The 20,917-nt window shown below is 51.5% G+C and overlaps 1 protein-coding gene across 46 annotated transcripts in view; it reads right to left on the bottom strand.

The window, feature by feature from the left end:
• SCRIB (scribble planar cell polarity protein) overlaps positions 1–20,917 on the bottom strand; it is a 264,687-nt gene that overhangs the window by 52,517 nt on the left and 191,253 nt on the right. For 18 of the 46 annotated variants that reach the window (XM_075919851.1, XM_075919855.1, XM_075919868.1 and 15 more), the window contains 6 exons: positions 13,538–13,588; positions 12,698–12,739; positions 10,731–10,859; positions 8,377–8,579; positions 8,229–8,301; positions 7,735–7,894 (listed from right to left, as the gene is read on the bottom strand). In XM_075919851.1, the coding sequence (XP_075775966.1) occupies positions 7,735–7,894; positions 8,229–8,301; positions 8,377–8,579; positions 10,731–10,859; positions 12,698–12,739; positions 13,538–13,588 (658 nt within the window). The remainder of the gene's footprint in view (positions 1–7,734; positions 7,895–8,228; positions 8,302–8,376; positions 8,580–10,730; positions 10,860–12,697; positions 12,740–13,537; positions 13,589–20,917) is intronic. The other 28 variants (XM_075919849.1, XM_075919878.1, XM_075919882.1 and 25 more) reach the window with 16 other exon arrangements.

The following is a 20,917-nucleotide window of genomic DNA, read 5'->3' as shown; positions in this document are numbered from 1 at the left end:
ATTCCAGTTACATCTTGCCAGATTACTCTGACAGAGGGGAAACCAGGTGGGTCTGGACTGGACATGAGCAACGCATCTTGAAGAACACCAGTTATGAAAGAGAAGTACCAAGAGGACTGCTAAGCAGGGATGGGGTTCACCTTTCGAGGAAGAGGGAGAGCATATTTGGAGGCAGACTGGGTAATCTAGTGAGGAGGGCTTTAAATTAGGTTCAATGGGGGTAGGTGACCAACGCCCACAGGTAAATGAAGAACATGAAGACCTGGGAGATGGTTGGCGGTCCAGTGGCTCCCAGGGCGGGACTAGAAACTCCCATCCTTGGCTCCCCAGGCCAATGCAGGAAAAAAGGGGACAAGGCAGAACTGGGAGCAAAATCAAATCAGTATCTTACATGCCTATATACAAATGCAAGAAATATGGGTAATAAACAGGAAGAACTTGAAGTGCTAAAAAATAAACATGACTACGACATAGTTGGTATCTCAGGGTATGTCTACACTACCCTCCTAGTTCGAACTAGGAGGGTAATGTAGGCATACCGCACTTGCAAATGAAGCCCGGGATTTGAATTTCCTGGGCTTCATTTGCATAAGCGGGGAGCCGCCATTTTTAAATCCCCGCTGGTTCGAACCCCGTGTAGCGCGGCTTATATTCATCCTTTGTTAGTTGTCCTAGTTTCCACTTTTTATAGGACTCCTTTTTTATTTTTAGATCATTCAGGATCTCCTGGTTAAACCAAGGTGGTATTTTGCCATACTTTCTATCTTTCCACAAGGAGTAACGGTAGTTCGAACTAGGAAGCCTAGTTCGAACTACCTAGTTCGTGCCCCGTGTAGCCGCGCTGCACGGGGTTCGAACCAGCGGGGTTTTAAAAATGGCGGCGCCCTGCTCATGCAAATGAAGCCCGGGAAATTCAAATCCCGGGCTTCATTTGCAAGTGCAGTATGCCTACATTACCCTCCTAGTTCGAACTAGGAGGGTAGTGTAGACATACCCATACAGAATGGGAAGTGACTGTCTAGGCAGGAGTATGGCAGAAAGGGATCTAAGGGGTCATAGTGCTAAATATGAGTCAATAGTGTGACACTATTGCAAAAAAAGCAAACATGATTCTGGGATGCATTAACAGGAGTGTTGTGATCAAGACACGAGAAGTCATTCTTCTGTTCTACTCTGTGCAGATTAGACATCAGTTGGAGTACTATGTCCAGTTCTGGGCACCACATTTCAAGAAAGATGTGGAGAAACTGGAGAAGGTCCAGAGAAGAGCAACAAGAATGATTAAAGGTCTAGAGAACATGAGCTATGAAGGGAGATTAAAAGAATTGGGCTTGTTTAGTTTGGAAAAGAAAAGACTGAGAGGGGACATGATAGTGGTTTCCAGGTATCTAAAAGAGTGTTACAATGAGGAGGGAGAAAATTTGTTCTCCTTGGGCTCTGAGGAGAGGACAAGAAGCAATGGGCTTAAACTGCAGCAAGGGGAGTTTAGGTAGGACATTAGGAAAAACTTCGTAACTGTCACGGTGGTTAAACACTGGAATAAATTGCCCAGGGAGGCTGTGGAATCTCCATCCCTGGAGATATTTAAGAGCAGGTTAGATAGACATCTATCAGGGATGGCCTAGATGGTGCTGGGTCCTGCCGTGAGGGCAGGGGACTGGACTTGATGACCTCTCAGCCAGTGTGAGGGCGGGGACCTTCACTAGGCTGTAGCATGTCCATGTATAGATATGATCTACGATGATATTCTTTGGGATGACATTAGGAAGTCCTTCATCTTTTATGCCACTGTTCTAAACAGCTGGTTTGACTTCTGGAATGTCTTTGTTTGTCCAATATAAAAAGCCAATGCCCGCTGAATGTCCTGTTCATGGCTCTTGGTGTGAAGCTTCGGGAAAAGAGCTGGAAGAAATATGTCTTCGTTGGCATGGAAATTGGAGACCCTCTCAGGAGGAACATTGGGTGAGGCTGAAACTGGACCTGGTCCTTGTAAAAAATTGTATAGGTGAGTTCAGATGTTTTAGAAGGCCTTGAGTTTGGATACTCTCTGGGCTGGTTATCACAAGCAGGAAAGCCACTTTATATGACAGATAGAACAGTGACCTTGTCACTAAGGGCTCAAAAGGAAGCCCCATCATTCTCAAAGGTACCAGGTTGAGATCCCAAGCTGGGGGTAACTGCTGGATTTGAGAGTACTAGTCTAGTCCTTTAAGGAAATCTTGCACCATTGGACTAGCAGAAATGAGAGGGGAGATGAGAAGCCAAGATTGCGGCCAGGTGAACCTTTATTGATGAGTGTGACAAGCCCTGCTGTTGCAACTTTAGCAGGCAGTCCTACAAAGGGAATCAAAGATTGCCTCTGGGAGATACGGCTCTGAGAACACCAAACTTAAAATCTCTTCCACATGGCTAACTAGGTAGCCCTGGTCCATGGTTTCCTGCTGCACAGAAGATCCTCCCTAATAAAGTCTGAGCATATGAGCTCTAGTGGGTTCAACCACATAGTTTCCAGGCCATGAACTGGGATGCTGGAGCTAGATGTGATGCTGAATAATCAGATCTGGAACTAATGCTAGAGTGACTGGGGTATCCATTGATAGCTCCAGCCACATAGTGTACTAATGCTGTCATGGCCAAGGGATGCCACCAGGATCACCGAGGCTCCATCCCTCTGGGTCTTGATGAGGATCTTGTGAATGAGCGGGATGGGAGGAAATATGTAAGAAGAGATGATTCTTCCATGGGAGAAGGAATGCATCCGCCCACGAACCCGGCTGTGATTCAGGAAAAAGCAGAATTATAGGCACTTCCTGTTGTCCTTTGTGGTGAAAAAGTTGATGTGGGGAACTCCTTGCAGTTGGAAAATATTGTTTATTATTTCTGGGTGAATGGCCCATTCACAATTGTGAAAAGATCTGCTACATGGTCCACTAGCTCATTCTGAGATCCAGAGAGGTGGGATGCTGCCAGGGCTATCGAGTGGGCTATGCAGAAATCCGAGTTTTAGGGCTTCTTGATAGAGGGGAGAGGAATGTGCTCCACCTTGACTGTTGATATAAAGCATCGCTGTTGTATTGTCCATCAAGACTGACGTGCAAGACTGGAAGGTCTGATGCACCAGATGAACTGCTCTCAGCTCCCTGACACTGTTCTATGCTCTCTGAGTTGCGCTCCCCACCCGACTGCCAACACGCTGTAGACCAGACACAATGAGGGGTGTGGTTTGGAGAAGGCGACCACTGCACACACCATTCGGGGATTGAACCACCAGTGAAGAGACGCAAGAAGCCACGGTAGAGGTGTGATGACCTTGTCCAGACTCTGTTTGCTTCATCAACACACAAATACTAGCCAGGTCTGGAGAGGTCCGAGTCTGAGCCTCACGCGTTGCACCACATTCACACAAGATGCCACGTGCCCAAGGAGTTTCAAGCAATATCCTGCCGTGGTTGTAGGAAACTGTCTTGTATGATGTTGTGAATAGCGTGAAAGTGGGACTGGAAGAAAGGAATGCTCGGGCCTGTCTCGAGTCTAACACTGCCTCTGTGAACGCCATTCTCCGGGTAGCGGAGAGCATTGGCTTCTGTGTGTCAACAGGAGACTCCGTGTGTTGAACATGGATCTTATCAAGCTGACCTGTTGATCGACTTGTGTCCTGGAATGGCCCTTTGCTACCTGAACCGCAGGAAGGAGCCCATGACTGACATGCTCTTGGTGACTATCGGAGAAGTCGATGACAGGCCAAACTGGAGTGCTGTGAACAGGCAGTGAGGGCCCCCCACTATGGGTAGGGTTATGGAAAGAGGGTGACATACCAATCTCTTGGATCCAGAGACAGAGTAATGGCACTAACGAGACCATCCAAAACTACCTTCTGCGTGAGCCTGCTGAGGTAGCACAGGTCCAGGGTGGGTCTGAGGTCCCCTGTTGCTTTTGGTATTAGGAAATACCAGGAGTAGAACCCGTTGCCTCCAGACCCCCTTGCACAAGGAGTTGCTCTTGAGAAGGGTCCCTGCAGTGGGACAGGGAAGGGTGGGGGCAAGAAGAATTGGAGAGAATATCCCATTGCTATCACGTGAAGGAGCCAACATTCCAGTGTGATTTGGGACTGTGCATGGTAGAAATAGGAAATTTCTGAAAAGGGGAAAGAAGGATCCAGTCCTCAGGTTGGTATGTCACCCCCAGGCCTGCATCTTCTAAAGGCAGGTGATTGCCTTGACAACCCAGGCCCTTGGTTCTTCAGAGGCTGAGGCTGGCAACTCCGGTTCAGGTTTCCTCCCCTTCTGTGGTTGCGGTCCTGCTAAGGCTGTCCTCGATGTGGCCAGGGCATAGGCTGAGGCCTAAAGTGTCTATCCTGGGTGGCTGGAGAGTGTAGCCCCAGCAATCTCAGAGTGACTTGTGAATCTTTCAAGCGATGTAGCCTTGAGTCGGTTTTCTCTGAGAACAGAGTGACTCCCTGAAAAGAGAGATCTTTGTCTTGTTTGTTGGACCCCCCGGGAAGCTGCAGCTAGGAGCAATGTCACATTGTGATCCAGAGAACATAAGAACAAGAACATAAAAATGGTCATACTGGGTCAGACCAAAGGTCCATCCAGCCCAGTACCCTGTCTGCTGACAGTGGCCAATGCCAGGCGCCCCAGAGGGAGTGAATCGAACAGGTAATGATCAAGCGATCTCTCTCCTGCCACCCATCTCCACCCTCTGACAAACAGAGGCTAGGGACACCATTCCTTACCCTTGCAGGAGGAATAACAGGTAGTTTGAACTAGGCCTTTAATTCGAACTACCGGGTCCCTGCCGCGTGTAGACGTGGGCAGTTAGTCCGGACTTGTAAATTTTAAAAAAAAAAGAAAAAAAATGGCAACCGGCCGGGAAGATGCAAATCAAGCCCGGGATATTTAAATCCCGGCCTTGATTTGCAACTTCGAATGCCTACATTAGCCTCCCTAGTTTGAACTAGGGGCTAGTGTAGACATACCCTTATAGTCCTAGCCTTCACAACCTTCTTAGGCAAGGAGTTCCACAGATTGACATGGCACAAGTTGCCTACTCTGCTGAGTGCAGTGTATGACTGAGTTGGGGCTAGTTCTGCTTTGGGCAGGGGGCTGGACTCGATGACTCCTGAGGTCTCTTCCAGCCCTAGGATTCTAGGATTCAGTGTAGCCTGCAGCCATGTCCTGATCACAGCTCTGGTCTCATTCATGGTTTAAAATTGTACTGGCTGACGTGCAATGTGAAGCTGGAGCCCTCCCAACCAGAAGATCCAGCTTCTTAGTGTCCTTAACTCAAGGTGTAGGCACCTCTGTCCTTGCCTCTCTCACTTGCTGACTGCTGCTGCCACCAATAAGACCAGTGTACAAAGGATGAGTGCTCATAGCCCTTGGAGGGCACAAAATATTTTCTCTCAACCCTTTTCCTGTGGGGGTCAGAGAGGCTGGAGTTTGCCATGGGACCTTTGTGTTCTCCTGAATAGTCTTAATTGGAGAAGAAACATCCTGGTTGGGCCTGCCAGAGCTAAAATGTCCAAATGTCCACCATCAGGTCCAACACCTCGGAGACCTCCTCTTGCAGTACCAGATGCTTACCATGACTGGCTGGGCCACGGGGGCCGTCATGACTATTAAGTCCTGCTTGGCCTCAAAGATATCTGGGAGCATTCCCCATGGAGGAGCTTAGTGCTGGATCCTGCCTGCTGGTTGTGGACAAAGGGCTCCTGCATGAGGACCTCTTTGAATCACAAGTTGTGCTCCTGCTTCATTCTGGGGTAGAACCTCTTGCAGACTTTGCACTGGTCTGCTTGGGACAAGAGTCGTGGGGTTGCCCATTGGCATTGGCATGTGGCAGGTTCCACAAGGTTTAAATTCTTAGGATTGAAGCATACCCCGAACTCCAAGGGGGAACAGGAAAGTTGGGGTGGGGGAGACCCCCGTCCTATACAACTAAACTAACAACTTTAAAACACTATTGAAACTATTATACACAATCAGCTAACAGAATTCAGGGAACACCTGCAACAGTAAGCAACTGGAGTTCCAATGACTGTCACTGGCAATAAGAAAGAACCGAGGAGATGCCGGACTGGAAGGGTCCTATATTTGTCATCATGGAGGCACCACTTCGGTGAGGGCTGCAGCCGACCAGACAGATGCTACTAGGGGGAAATACTTTCCGACAATTACCTCACTGGAATCGACATGAGCAAGCACTGGGAGAAGAAGCAATGTTGATAAATGCAAGATAATGCACATTGCAAAACTTAATCCCAACTATACATACAAAATGAAAGGGTCTAAATTAGCTGTTACTATTCAAATAAAGAGATCTTGGAGTCCTTATGGAGAATTCCCTGAAAACATCTGTTCAGCATGCAGTGGCAGTCAAAAAAGTGAAGATAATGTTGGGAATCATTAGGAAAGGGATGGATAGGTAAGACGACAGAAAATATCACTCAGACCAAAGGTCCAGTTAGCTCCATATCCTGTCTACCAACAGTGGTCCAGAGGGAATGAACAGAACAGGTAATAGTCAAATAATCCATCCCGGCACTCATTCCCATCTTCTGGCAAACAGAGGTGAAGGACACCATCCCTGCTCATCCTGGCTAATAGCTACTGATGGACCTGTTTTCAATGAATTTATCTAACTCTTTTCTGACCCCTGGTATTATCTTGGACTTCATAACATCTTCTAGCAAGGAGTTCCACAGGTTGACTGTGTGTTGTGTGAAGAAATACTTTTTTGTTTGTTTTAAATTTGCTGCCTATTAATTTCACTTGGTGACCCCTAGTTCTTGTGTTATGAGCAGATTGCTGGGGAGGAAAATCAGCACGTAAATCTTGGCTTCTTAGTTTTCAGATCGGCCACAGCGAAAACCAGTATGTAGCCTACCCAAATCTGTAACTACTAATGATGTACAATTTTCACAATGTAAAAAACCCTAAACCAAAATGTTTCAGTAGCACTTGTGCCAAAAATGGAATCTGGGTCCCAAGTCCAGAGAGACTGGTAGTTTGCTCCTGGTGGTGGCTGGAAGGAGCCTGCCCTTAGAGCCTTCAAAGTGATGAGGAGAGGGGCAAGAGGAGGCACGTGCATGCCCCAGTGGGACTGCTGGCTAATGTTACTTATCGGAGCTGCAGAGGCCATCCCACCCCAGGCGTGGGAATATGCAGAGGCCAAGCGAAAGAGAACCTCCGCTTCCATTTAAAAACAGCATTTCTAGCACTCCTCATTGTGGAAATGCTTGAAAATGTGACCCACAGAGACTTCAAAGTCAGAAGGCAAAGAAAGACCCAACAAGCCCAACCGGTATCCTTTTAAAGCTAGTCTCACAATTTTTCAGGCTTGAATACGATTGTTTAATATTGTAGTGCAATATTGCTTTGAACTCCCCCCTTATTAATAAGCCAGAAGCCAGGAGCCAGGGGCTGGAATTCAGAAGAAAATTTGCAGCCACCAAAGAAGTGAGGTTCTGGAACAGCCTTTCAGTAGGAGCAAGAGGGCAAATAACCCAACTAGTTGTAAAATGGAGCTTGATAAGTTGATGACTAGGACGACAGGATACGGTTGCCTATAATAGTAGTGGGCAGGATTCAATGACTCAGGAGGTCCTTCCAGTCCCATATTTAATAGGCAGGATTCCAGCCCCCCCCCCCTCAAAAAGCCAACAGGCAGATAACAGATTCCCCAGGAACCACCAAAAAGAAACCCAGTGTCCCAACACTGACTCCCTCACACCTTCCTCCTCCTTCATTTTCTTCAGGTCATCCTCCCCCACCAGGGAGACACGCTTGGGTGGCTTCTCCACCTGCTGCTGCTTCACTTCCATCTCAAAGTACTTTTGCCTCTCGCGGAAGGATCGCTGCTCTGGGCTGTGCAGTCCCCCAGGTGACAGCATCTGCAACAGCCACAGCAGCACGTCAGCCACCAAAAGATCCTGCCCCATATCCAATCCCCCCAGGTAAGAGCCTAGGTCTGTCTTACCCCTTCCCCAATCTCAAATCCACTCTCTTCAGGAATGTGACTGGTGCCCACCTTCTCTGGATCCCTGCCCAGACCTAATCCCCCAGGGTATATGCCTGCCTTCCCTGGTCCCCACTGCACATCCAGTCCCTGCAGGCACAGGTACTACCCCATATCTGTACTTCCTCTCTGCACTGCCCCAGATGGGACCCTGTCCTCATCCCCCCAAACCCCCAACTTCAACTCAATTTCCAGGCACTGAAACTCACCTCAGGAGAAGCTTTAGGTTTCTCAGTGCTTGTATGACCATGCATCTCCTGAGGAGAGAGAAAAGGGAAACTTCTGAGAGGGGCTTGCTTTGCCTCACCCAAGAAACACAGCAGCACCTCCTGAACCCATTGTAATTTCCTGACCCACCTGTGATGCTCCCAGTATCCCCGTTTTCTCTGCCTGCCCCGTCCCCAGTCTGTGCAGCCAGGTAATCGTCTCTGTCCCACCCCTACCTTATTGGCCTGTGGCTCAAGGAGAGAATGTGACTGGGGCACTGCTGCAAAGGTCTTGTATGCCTGCTTGACATTGACTGGGACATCCTCAGGAGAGGGGGGTGCGTGGGGACGCAGCTGCAGAGACAGAGAAAGAAGAGGTCAGGCAAGCAAGAAGAGAGCAGGAAAGAACCAGCCCCCTGGGTGTGTTGAAGCCCACAGGGTGGCAGGTCAGAGGCTCCATTTTGGGTAGAGGGGGAGTAGCTGCCGTGCAGTGTGGCTTGTCACATGGCTGGCTCATGTCCTGGATAGACTCATGCCAATGCTTCTGCTGGTGGCAGAGCCTCCGGGGTTCAGTGGGGGTCCACAGGTGGCAGTGCTGCTGTCAGGCTCCTCGGGGATTTTGGCTCAGCCACACCTGCTTATGGGCTGTTTGGGTAGCTGCACACTTGACTCGAGCTCCTGAGTCTGGCTTGGCGATGCCAGACGGCAGGTTACCCAACAGCTCAGCCTTGGCTCTGGTACTTGTCCAGTTAGCCCCGTCTGAAGGCCCATCAGGGCTACTGCACTCCTACTTCACCTTGCGTGAGAACGTGCCCACACACCCCTTCGCTGACGGTTCCTGTGGGGTTCTCCAGTCCTCCTACTAGTACTGAGCACACCTCAGCCCAATTCTCACACCCCTCACAAAACAACCACATTCTAGTCCCTCAGCATAAAAATCTACCTGTGACCCTCTCCTCCTCTGCCACTTCCCCCTTCCCTTTACAACAGCCAGTGAACGTGCTGCCTCCAACCAATGCCTTGACTTCCTGCCTCCACTTCACCGTTGCCTCCCTCTACTCTGGCTTCTCCCTCTCCTCTGAAAGGGGAGCCCATGTGCTCATGTACTGTGCACTGACTGCCTACAGACAACCCCTCTGCTCCCAGCCCTTTCCTTCCCATACAGGGAGTGGCTCCCTGCTCAGGACCACATGACAACGGGGGCAAGAGCTTTTCTCACTGGTGGGGCTGGCATCTCCATTTCAATTCCACACTTAATTCTTTCCCTCTTTTCTTGCTTCCTCAGCCCCTTGCATTTGATTTCCTCAGCCTTGCTTGTTTGCAGCCCTTCTCTTTGTTCCAACTGCTGATGTCTGCTCTTGCTTGGTTGCCTTTCCTTCTGTCCAGGGAGAATGATAGCCCGCCACGCTTGGAAAGAGATTTAAAAATATCTGAATCACTTGAACTCTGGCACTTCAGCCTGGATCTCATTTGGGCCCAGACAGGGAAGTCTGTTCAATTCATTACATGACTCTGAGACAGGCTGGGTCTCTCTCCAGGTTTTCATTAATGCCACCTGGGCACTGCGAAAAAGAGTAACAGGCCTATTGGCCTATGTCCATGCTGCAAGTGGATCGGTGTTCTCATGTGGCAATTCCTGTTTGGGCTGCTAGTGTCCAGGCCATAGAGACATGCAGAGATCCCTCTGTGCCTGACCACACTGGCGATCATTGTGCGGATCAGCAGTGGTGCAATGCTCCTCGGTGAAGGGGGTAGGGCCAGACAGCGAGGTAACAGCCACAAGCTGGGTGTGTGAGAGAGAACGTGGGAGCAAAGGCTTTGAAAGGCTTTATACCTTAAGAGAACACAGCACCTGTTAGAGAGAACCCTACCAAATTCACAGCCGCAAAAAACTCTGGTCTCCCCACCCTCCCCTCATGAAATCTGGTGTCCCCCAGTGAAATCCAGTCGTTTCCCCATTATTATACAGATGTTAAGGGGGATACCAGTTGGGGGTACAATTTACAATTTCAGATTTCAATACATGAAATCACATTTATTCTTTTTAAAATCCTATGACTGCAACACTGACCAAAATGGACTATGAGTTTGGAAAGGCCTAGTTCATGAAAGTCCAAGCTCTATCAGCCCTGGGGATTTCAGCCACTGCTGCAATTCCTGGCACAGACAAGCAAAGCCACCAGCAGCCACTGTGCTCTCACCTCTGCTTGAAGCCCACGTAAGCTGCACTGGTGCAAATCGAGATTCTGTCTGTCTCTGCTGCGGTTCTCCCCAAGGCAGCAGCCCCATGGCTAGCCAAAGGTGGCTGTAACAAAGGCCGGTCCAAGTGCAGGCACGATTAAGGAGCACCCAGCAGTCTTCCTACGGGACCAGACGGGACCTGCTGGCAATTTCTTTGAAACCCACTGGGTATGGCTGGGAAGGTTTGTGTAGCTTGCTTGCCATGCACAACCACCAGCAAGAAGAGGCTGACTGCTCGCTGGGAAGGAGCTACAGGTCACTTACAGTGTTCTGGACACCGGCAGATGACTCAGGTTGCTGGAAGGGGTTGGGGCTGTCCCTGCCCTCCGAACTAGGTGGGGCCGCATTCTGTCGCACCCAGGAGAGAGGCTGGATGCTGCCTGGCTTGGTCTGCTGGTGCCCATGCCACACAAGAGGGAAAAGGCAGAGTAAGGGATGAGACACAGCGGAGAGACAATAAAAGTTAGGGCAGCAGGACATCCCTGGCATGCAAGAGAGGTGCAGCTCTTCGGCCCTGCTGCTGACCCAGTGAGAGGCAACATTACCTACACCCCCATTCTTACATGCTAGGGCAAGTAACAGCAGCTGCCAAATAGCAGCCAACACCCCAGGATCAGGACGGGCAGCACAAGACAAGCAATAGGGACATGGCAGGGCCCAGTGGCTCCACACAAGCTCAGGTCTCACACGAGGCTGCAGTGCAAAGGGCAGCTGCTGAGCTAAGGAGGAACAGGTGGTAGGAAGGACAGGCCTGTGGAGAAGGTGGGATTCGCAGGTGGGTGAAGCAGGGCAAACAGTGCTGCCACTGAGGACTCGGATGGCAGATTGGGGAGGGGCAGGGAAATGAGAGGGCACAGTAGGAGTGTGGAGATGAGCTGAGATGAGAGCCCATCGCCCTGGGACGTTTCATGGAGATGAACAAATGTGAGACACGGACATGAGGGGGAACAGAGAAGCAAATAAGCAAGCGAAAGACAGAAACCACCACTGGAGCGAGAGCCACCAGAGGAGGCAGCAGAAGGAACAAGACACAAGGTCAGGAATGAGCAGAGGACCAGCAAAGGAGAGGACCAGGCTGAAAGCGAACAGTGAGGAGAAAGGAGAGGGCAAAGCTGAAAGTGAGGAGTGAGGAGAAAGGGGAGGGCGAGGCGGCAGTGAGGAGAAAGGGGAGGGCGAGGCGGCAGTGAGCAGAAAGGGGAGGGCGATGCGGCAGTGAGCAGAAAGGGGAGGGCGAGGCGGCAGTTAGGAGAAAGGGGAGGGCGAAGCGGCAGTTAGGAGAAAGGGGAGGGCGAAGCGGCAGTGAGGAGAAAGGAGAGAGCGAGGCAGCAGTGAGGAGAAAGGGGAGGGCGAGGCGGCAGTGAGCAGAAAGGGGTGGGCGAGGCGGCAGTGAGGAGAAAGGGGAGGGTGAAGCGGCAGTGAGGAGAAAGGGGAGGGCGAAGCGGCAGTGAGGAGAAAGGAGAGAGCGAGGCAGCAGTGAGGAGAAAGGAGAGAGCGAGGCAGCAGTGAGGAGAACGGAGAGAGCGAGGCGGCAGTGAGGAGAAAGGAGAGAGCGAGGCGGCAGTGAGGAGAACGGAGAGAGCGAGGCGGCAGTGAGGAGAACGGGGAGAGCGAGGCGGCAGTGAGGAGAAAGGAGAGGGCGAGGCGGCAGTGAGGAGAACGGAGAGGGCGAGGCGGCAGTGAGGAGAACGGAGAGAGCGAGGCGGCAGTGAGGAGAACGGAGAGAGCGAGGCGGCAGTGAGGAGAACGGAGAGAGCGAGGCGGCAGTGAGGAGAAAGGAGAGAGCGAGGCGGCAGTGAGGAGAACGGAGAGAGCGAGGCGGCAGTGAGGAGAAAGGAGAGAGCGAGGCGGCAGTGAGGAGAACGGAGAGAGCGAGGCAGCAGTGAGAAGAACGGAGAGAGCGAGGCGGCAGTGAGGAGAAAGGAGAGGGCGAGGCGGCAGTGAGGAGAACGGAGAGAGCGAGGCGGCAGTGAGGAGAAAGGAGAGAGCGAGGCGGCAGTGAGGAGAAAGGAGAGAGCGAGGCGGCAGTGAGGAGAACGGAGAGAGCGAGGCGGCAGTGAGGAGAACGGAGAGAGCGAGGCGGCAGTGAGGAGAACGGAGAGAGCGAGGCGGCAGTGAGGAGAACGGAGAGAGCGAGGCGGCAGTGCGCAGTGTTAGGAAAAGAGATTTTCTGTCTCAGAGGGAGCGTCCTGCGAGGGAGGAAGCATGCCAGATCTGAGGGCAGAAGCACTTACTGGTTTGCTCTCATCCTGTGGTGGGATGAAGTTTATTGTTGCCTGAAAACAGTCAAAAAAATGCAAGTTGAGTCCTAGTTGGGGCCCCTTGCTCCCTTTGGTTCAGTACCGGCGCTCTGAGCCCAGTCTTTCCAGCTCTTCCGGGCCTGTGCACTCTGGGCATCCCAGGGTACCCACTCCCATCTGTTCCCCTCCCCCGCCTAGCCTGTCCTGGTCCTGGTTTAACCTGCACTCTCATAGCTTGCTACTGAGTTCCAGCCAAGCAAGTGATACCACAGCTTCTCTGCCACAAAGCGCTCGCAGACCCCAGCCCAGCAAGAGCTAGCAGAGAGGAATGGAAGGGGAACAGCTTCTAGCCCAGCAATAGGCAGCCTATGCTAGGTGTGTGGCTGTCCTCCACCTCGCTGAGCCACACGACTGTCACAATGAACACAGGCTCCCAGGTTAGGGCAGTTGCTCTAACTGTGCTTGGGGAGGTGCTGACTGAATCGTAGTAGTGCTGTGACTGACGTAGGGGAGCTCACGGCTCTCTGGGTCAGTATCGTGTGCAATCAGCCCGCACCCGACCTGCTTTGTGTGTCACTTTAGTTCTACCGGAGAAACCACAACTATGTGGATGGAAGCCAGCAGAATGTGACAATCCTGCACGTGCCCAACAGTAACAAAATGTGTCCTAGGGCTGGGCCACAGGTTGCCCACCACTGTTCCAGACACTTGGGATCTGGCCTGAAAACTGCTCCCCCACAGCACAGTGCTCAGCAGATACCACGCCTGGGGGAGAGCGAGGCCAAGGAGCGTGCTAAGAGCAGCAGCACACACTGCACACCAAGAAGCACTTACAAAGCGAGTCTCCCTGCCTGACAGATGAGCAGGCCGAAGGGCTGCAGGTGGCTGGAGAGGGGCAGCACCAGGGAGAACCAAGAGGGGAGAGAACCAGAGAAACAGTGAAGACACCAGGGTTCCTGCAGGAAAGGTAAAGACAAGCACCCCTTTCCCCAGAGCTGAAACTCCCCTTCCCCAAGTCCCACAGCAAACATTCCCAGACTTTTTTAACCCCCGGCAGACGCAGCAGCTCCCATGCCACCTGCACCTGCCAGGGAAAAGACTCAGCACCTTCTGCTCAGCAGGGAACAAGCTGCCTCCACTGCACTACATGCAGAGAGGGGAGGCCTTGCTGGCTTCTCCCCTGCCTCCAGATCACAGGATTAAAGGTCAGAGGGGACAATCCTGATCACAGACTGACTCTGGGTGTGGCACTGGCCAAGAACTTCAGCCAGGGATTCCATTGAGCCCAGTTACATGGGGCTGAACTAGAGCAGAGGTTCTCAAACTGGGCACTGGGACGCCAAAGTGGCTCAGGACCTTGTTTTAGTGGAGCCACCAGAGCTTGCTTAGACTTCCCAGGGCCAAAGCTAAAGCCCAAGCCCCATTGCCCAGGGCCAAATGAGATGCCCTCAGGGTGGGCTCAGTGACAGGTCCCCTGCCAAGGAGTGCAGCTCTTGTGCACTGGCGTGGCCTCCCTGCCTGGGGCGGTAGGCTTGGGAAGCTTTAGGCTTTAGTCCCCCTCCTGGGGCCAAGCAGTAGTTTTTGTTGCAGAAAGGGGTTGTGGTGCAATGACATTCGAGAACCCGAGTCGTTCTTGTTTGAGATGTGCATATGTAAGGGAGCGTAAGGCCCTGCTGAAAGCAACACAGCTCTGCTGAACCCGGCGTCGCCTCTGGCCTGTTGTGTAATGGCATAACATGCTGTGAGGGCATGTTTGGAAGATCATGGGACAGCCTGTCAGTTGTCCTGAATAGTAACGTGGCCAGGAAGGCCACCAAAGAAGCTTGAGCTCTGGCAGAATGAGCTCTCACCAATGGGGTTCGCTGAGCCCCTGCCAAGTCATAGCACATCCTGATACAGGAGATGATCCACTTGGAAGTCCTCTGTAAGGGTACTGGGAGACCCTTCATAATCTCAGCATAGGACACAAACAGCGGGGAGGACTTACCAAAAAGCTTCATTAGCTCCAGGTAAAAAGAGAGAGTCCCCCTGATGTCCAGTGTATAGAGCCGCCTTTCCTCATTGGACTTATGGGGCTTGGGCTAGAAGACCAGAAGGAAGATATCCTGGCCCATGTGGAAGGCAGACACAGCTTTGGGCAGGAAGGCCAGGTGAGGTCTAAGCTGCACCTTATCCTTGGAAAAGGCTGTAGATAGGGGTTCCAGCATCAGAGCATGGAGCTTGGACACTCGCCTGGCTGACGTAAAAGGCCACCTTAGTGGAAAGAAGCGAAAGGAAGCAGGAGGCCAGAGGCTTGTAGGGAAGCCCTGTCAGCTGAGAAAAGACCAAGTTGAGGTCCCACCGAGGAAGAGAGGCCGGAGCCTCTCAAGACCTTTTAAGAATCTGGTCATATCCTGGGGAGATACTGAGTGACTTTGGATGGGCAGACGGAAGGCTGAGATTGCGGCCAGACATACCGTGACTGAAGCCAGTGCAAAACCTTCGTGTTTTAGATGCAGAAAGCAGTCAAGAATTGTTTGCAGTAGAGCCTCGATTGGGCTGATCCCTCTCTGAGTAGCTCAGACTGAGAATCAAGTCCCTTTTCCAAGTAGGTGGACCTGGTGGACAGCTTTCTGGTTTCCAAGGGAACCTGCCTCTCCTTGAGTGAGTAGGATTGCTCCTCAGGATTCAGCCATGAAGCAATTAGTGTGAGATGGAGCAGCAAGCCCGGAAGCAGGACACGGCCTATCTGTACAGACTGGCAGAGGTCGAGGAGACTCATGAGTGAGTCTCATGCTGCACTAAGAGACTCATGAGTGAGCCATATCAATGTGTACATGGCCACACTGGTTCAAGGTGTATTGCTTGCCCCTCATCCAGTCTGAGCTTCTGTAGGACCCTGCTGATCAGAGGAAACGACGGGAACATGCACGAGACCCTCTGTCCAGGGAAAGAGGAAAGTGTCCGCGAGGGAACCTTCTTCTAGGCCAAACCTAGAGCAGAACCTGGGGCACTTTGCATTCTGCCTGGTCATGAAGAGACTCTGTAGGGGAGAGCCCCACTCTTGGAAGAGTGCAGAGGCTACTTCTGCGTCAAGAGCCCATTTGTGGGGAGATGAGAAATGTTGTGAGAAACACACAAGTCCCAGAGCTGAATCATCTTGTGGCAGAGGGCCCCTCCCTGCCTGTTGAGCTAGAACCCAGTGCCATCTTGTCCGTGAGGACCCACCTGCCCGACAGGTGAGGTACGAATACTTCGCATGGCCTCTGAACAGCCCTGAGTTCCTTGACATTTATATCAAGGTTCGTTTCATCCGGATCCACTCTCCCTGCATCTGGAGTGTCCCCAGATGGGCACCATCCGATCAGTGCCATAGAGAGTCGAGCCAACCGAAAAGGGTGCTGAACATGACATTCTCCGGCACACGCTGCCTATTCAGGGACTGAAGTATCTGCATGGGAATGGTAAATGTCAAGGGACGCATTCTAAATCTGGCAAGGCGCACTACATATGTGCATGCTGCCATGGGACTCAGAAGGCAGACACACATCCTCGCTATGGTCCAGGGGACAGCTGAGCCTGTGCTAGGAGCATCACCAGGGCCTCAGATCTGTCTCAAAGCAGTGATGCTCTGGCCTTGCTGAATCCAGCACTGAGCAGAGGAATGGGAGTCTCTGTACTACAACTAATGTTGACTTTTTGTCCATTACTAGAAGACCCTGATACTGGCTCATGTCTAGGAGGACGATTTCCTTGTGGACTTCAGCTTCGCAGCTGCCCCTGGAAAGCCAGTCATCAAGACAAGGGTAGACCTCAACCCCTTGGTGCCTCCAGTGAGCCTCTACCATCACTATGCACTTTGTGAATACCCTTGGGACCTTAGCCAGCCCAAAAGGGAGGACTATAAATTAATAGTGGTTCAAACCTAGCGTAATCTGGAGAAATCACCTGTGATCCTTGAAGAGGAGAAGGGATAGTTCAGTGGTTTGAGCATTAGCCTGCTAAACCCAGGGTTGTGAGTTCAATCCTTGCAGAGGCCATTCAGGGATTTGGGGCAAAAATTGTCAGGGATGGTGCTTGGTCCTGCTATGAAGGCAGGGGACTGGACTTGATGATCTTTCAAGGTCCCTTCCAGCTCTAGGAAATACGCATCTCCATTATTGTAAAATATATATATATTAAAGACTGCAATGTGGAAATATGCTTCCTTGGGGTTGAGGGTGGCATACCGGTCCCCCAGGTCTGGGTCAGGGATGATTGAAGTGAGGGAGCCCATGCAAAACTTGAGCCTCACTAGGTAGCGGTTCAAATCTTGCAGGTCTAGATGGGACAAAGGCATCCCATGGCTTTCGGGATTAAAAAATAATGGGAGTAAAATCCCTGATTTATGTAATGGAGCAACACCTCCTGGAGTAGCTGCTCTACTTCGTGCTTGACAAGCTTCTTCCTCTGGAGAGGAGTCCGTGAAGACGAACGGGGGGGAGGATAGCTTCAGCATATAGCAATGCTATCTGCTGTACTGGCCAAGACCCAAAGCAATATTGCGATGGTTCTCCAGGCTGGAGAAAAGAGCAGAAGTGGGACAAAAATAAGTGGGGAGATGTGGTAGTCTGAAGGTAGGTCATCCCTGGCTGTACGTTCCCCAAAAGGGAAGCTTGCTGAAGGGCACATCCCGGCTCAAGGAAGGTTGAGAGGTGGCTTGAAACTGCCTGCTTGGCCTCCTGCACTAGGACTAGGACTTCCCTGGAATCAGGTCCTGCCGGGAATAGGACCTCTTGGCATGGAACAGGCGAGATCCTAGGGTCTTCCTTCAGATCACACAATCTAGTGTTTGTGTGCTCTGCAAATAGAGGGGCTCCCATTTGCTGAGCCTCAGGAAACAATCTCAAGAGGAAAAAACAATGAGAAGTACTGTGGAACCTTATAGACTTAGGGTATGTCTACACTACAAAGTTAATTCCAACTAACGGACGTTAGTTCGAATTCACTTTGATAGGCGCTATACTAGCGCTCCGCTAGTTCGAACTTAATTCAAACTAGCGGAGCACTTAGTTCGAACTAGGTAAACCTCATTGCATTAGGACTAAGCCTAGTTCGAACTTACTAGTTCGAATTAAGGGGTGTGTAGCCCCTTAATTCGAACTAGTGGGAGGCTAGCCCTCCCCAGCTTTCCCTGGTGGACACTCTGGCCAACACCAGGGAAACTCTATTGCCCCCCCTCCCGGCCCTGGAGCCCTTAAAGGGGCACGGGCTGGCTACGGTGCCCGTGCCAGGTGCAAGCCTGCCAGCACCCAGCTAGCAGACCGTGCACCTGCCACGGCTTGAGCCACCCACCCGATGCCCCCCAGCACTCCCCCTCTTCCCAGGACCAGGCTGGCGGCTCCTGGGAGCTTGCCCGGGACCGCAAGAGGCGGGCACCCACCTGGTCTAGTGCGGACATCATGGACCTCGCCCACGACCTCCGCACTAGGCACAGGAAAGTGGCCAGCTAGGGCAGGTGAGCTGCCAGCCTGGCCTCCCAGGAGCAGGTGTGCATGAAAATCAAGGGGGTCCACTGAGACCCCCGACCCTGAGCCCTGAGCTTACAATGGCCGTCCTGGGTCAGACCAAAGGTCCGTGTAGCCCAGTAGCCTGTCTGCCGACAGCGGCCAACCCTAGGGACCCTGGAGGGGATGGACCGAAGACAGTGACCAAGCCATTTGTCTCGTGCCATCCCTCTCCAGCCTTCCACAAACTTTGGGCAGGGACACCACTCCTACCCCCTGGCTAATACCACTCCATGGACCCAACCTCCATGACTTTAACTCACTTCTCTTAAACTCTGTTCTAGTTCTAGCCTTCACAGCCTCCTGCAGCAAGGAGTTCCACAGGTTGACTCTTTGCTTTGTGAAGAAGAACTTTCTGTTACTAGTTTGAAGCCTGCTACCCATTCCTTTCCTTTGGTGTCCTCTAGTCCTTCTATTATGGGAACTAATGAAGAACTTTTCTTGATGCACCCTCTCCACCCCACTCATGCTTTTATAGACCTCTATCCTATCCCCCCTCAGTCTCCTCTTTTCTAAACTGAAAAGTCCCAGTCTCTTTAGCCTCTCTTCTTATGGGACCTGTTCCAAACCTCTGATCATTGTAGTTGCCCTCCCCTCTCCCACCCTCTCTCTTCCCCTCTCCCATCTCCTTTTCCCAGTCTCCCCCAGTTTTGTTCAATAGAGATTCTATTTTTGACCACAAGTTTTCTTTATTTTGTACATCAGGAAGGGGGGCTAGGGAATGGTAAGTGGAAGGAGGTGAGGGAGGAATGGGGTACGAGCCCCCGATGGGGAGGACTGGGCTGGCTCTGTGGGCTTCTGGGGGTGGAAGCTCTCCTGCAGCCCCCCAATTGCCCCCTCTCCCCAGATGGCAGCCTGCGGCAAGTGCAGCCGGTCTGATGGCCGAGTGCTGTGATGTGCCCAGTGTGGGTACTCCGAGCAATCCAAGCCAGGACTGCTTTGCAAGCGGGGCACCCCTAAGAACTGTCTGTCCGGGGTGGGGATCGGGTCCCTTTAAACACAGCCCTCGGCTAGCCTGAGGCAGCAGCTCCATGCTCTAAGTCCTCATCTGATGCCCTGCCGGCACTGCTTTCGGCCATCCTTAACCCCGGTTCAGGGTCCACTTAATGTGGACATGCTAGTTTGAATTAGCAAAACGCTAATTCGAACTAGCTTTTTAGTCTGGATCCGTTAGTTTGAATTAGCTTAGTTCGAATTAACTAATTCAAATTCGAAGTTAGTTCGAATTAGCGCTGTAGTGTAGACATACCCTAACAGATTTATTGGAGCATAAGCTTTCGTGGGCAAAAAAGGTTTATGGTGTCCTTGGCCTCTGTTTGTCAGAGGCTGGAGAGGGATGGCAGGAGACAAATCGCTTGATCATTGTCTTCGGTTCACTCTCTCTGGGGCACCTGGTGTTGGCCACTGTCGGCAGACAGATACTGGGCTAGATGGACCTTTGGTCTGACCCAGTACGGCCGTTCTTATGTAATGTTAAAGACCCACTTCGTCAGATGCTTGTAGTGGAAATTCCAGAGGCAGGAATAAATATACAGGAATAAGAAAAGAGTTCCAATCAAGAGTAAGGCTAGAGATAACGAGGTTAATTCAGTCAGGGAGGATAAGGTCCACTTCTAACAGCTGATGTGGGCACAGCTGATGCCATGGTCCACTCTACAGAATCTACCGCTTGCAGCGCTGCCCTGGCCACTGTAACTGCCTCACTGGCTAGCACCCGGAAATCTTTCTTAGGGGCTTCCAGCAGCGCAGAGCCAAACCTGGCCATTGTCTGCCATGCGTTAAGGTCATATCTGGCAGTAAGGGCTTGCTTGTTTGCTGCTTGGAGTTGCAAACTAGCCAAAGAATATGACCAAACAGATCTAGGCGTTCTGAGTCTTTATCCTTCGGAGCGGGTGCAGGTTTAAGAGCAGGTTAAGCAGACACCTGTCAGGGATGATCTAGACGATGCACAAGGGACTGGACTTGACCTCTTTGAGGTCCCTTCCAGTTCTAGGATTCTATAATTTAACCTTATGAAAAACTGTATAAAGGCTCTTACTCTAAAGCTTTCAGACACCCACTCTAGGTTCAAAAAGTGGTGGTGGCCTCATTAACGTGTGAACACCAAGTCAGATGCCATAGAAGACAGGTTCTTGCACCTGTGGGTATAATGTGTCCCATCCCTTTAGAAATCTGGTGGTAATGAGGTTGGGAAAAAGAGCTCTATTATCTACAAGGGATGAAATGCAGAAGTCACATGTGGAGCCAATGAGACAGAGAGAGTGGAAGTCTGACTGACAAATTACTAACGTCAAGTACCAGAATTGCCAATGTCAGCCTAGTGTTGTAAGTATGAGGACATAAGAACGGCCAGACTGGGTCAGACCAAAGGTCCATCTAGCCCAGTAGCCTGTCTGCCGACAGTGGCCTTTGCCAGGTGCCCCAGAGGGGGTGGACCAAAGACAATGATCCAGTGATTTGTCTCCTGCCGTCCATCTCCAGCCTTTGACAAACAGAGGCCAGGGACACCATTCCTTACCCACTAGCTAACAGCCTTTAATGGACCGAACCTCCATTAATTTATCTAGCTCCTTTTTAAACTCTGTTATAGTTCTAGCGTTCACAGCCTCCTCTGGCAAGGAGTTCCACAGGTTGACTGTGCACTGTGTGAAGAAGAACTTTCTTTTATTAGTTTTAAACCTGCTAGCCA

This window comes from Pelodiscus sinensis, chromosome 2 (assembly GCF_049634645.1).
Source record: "Pelodiscus sinensis isolate JC-2024 chromosome 2, ASM4963464v1, whole genome shotgun sequence".
NCBI lineage: Eukaryota > Metazoa > Chordata > Testudines > Trionychidae > Pelodiscus > Pelodiscus sinensis.
This window is presented reverse-complemented; position numbering and strand designations above follow the sequence as displayed.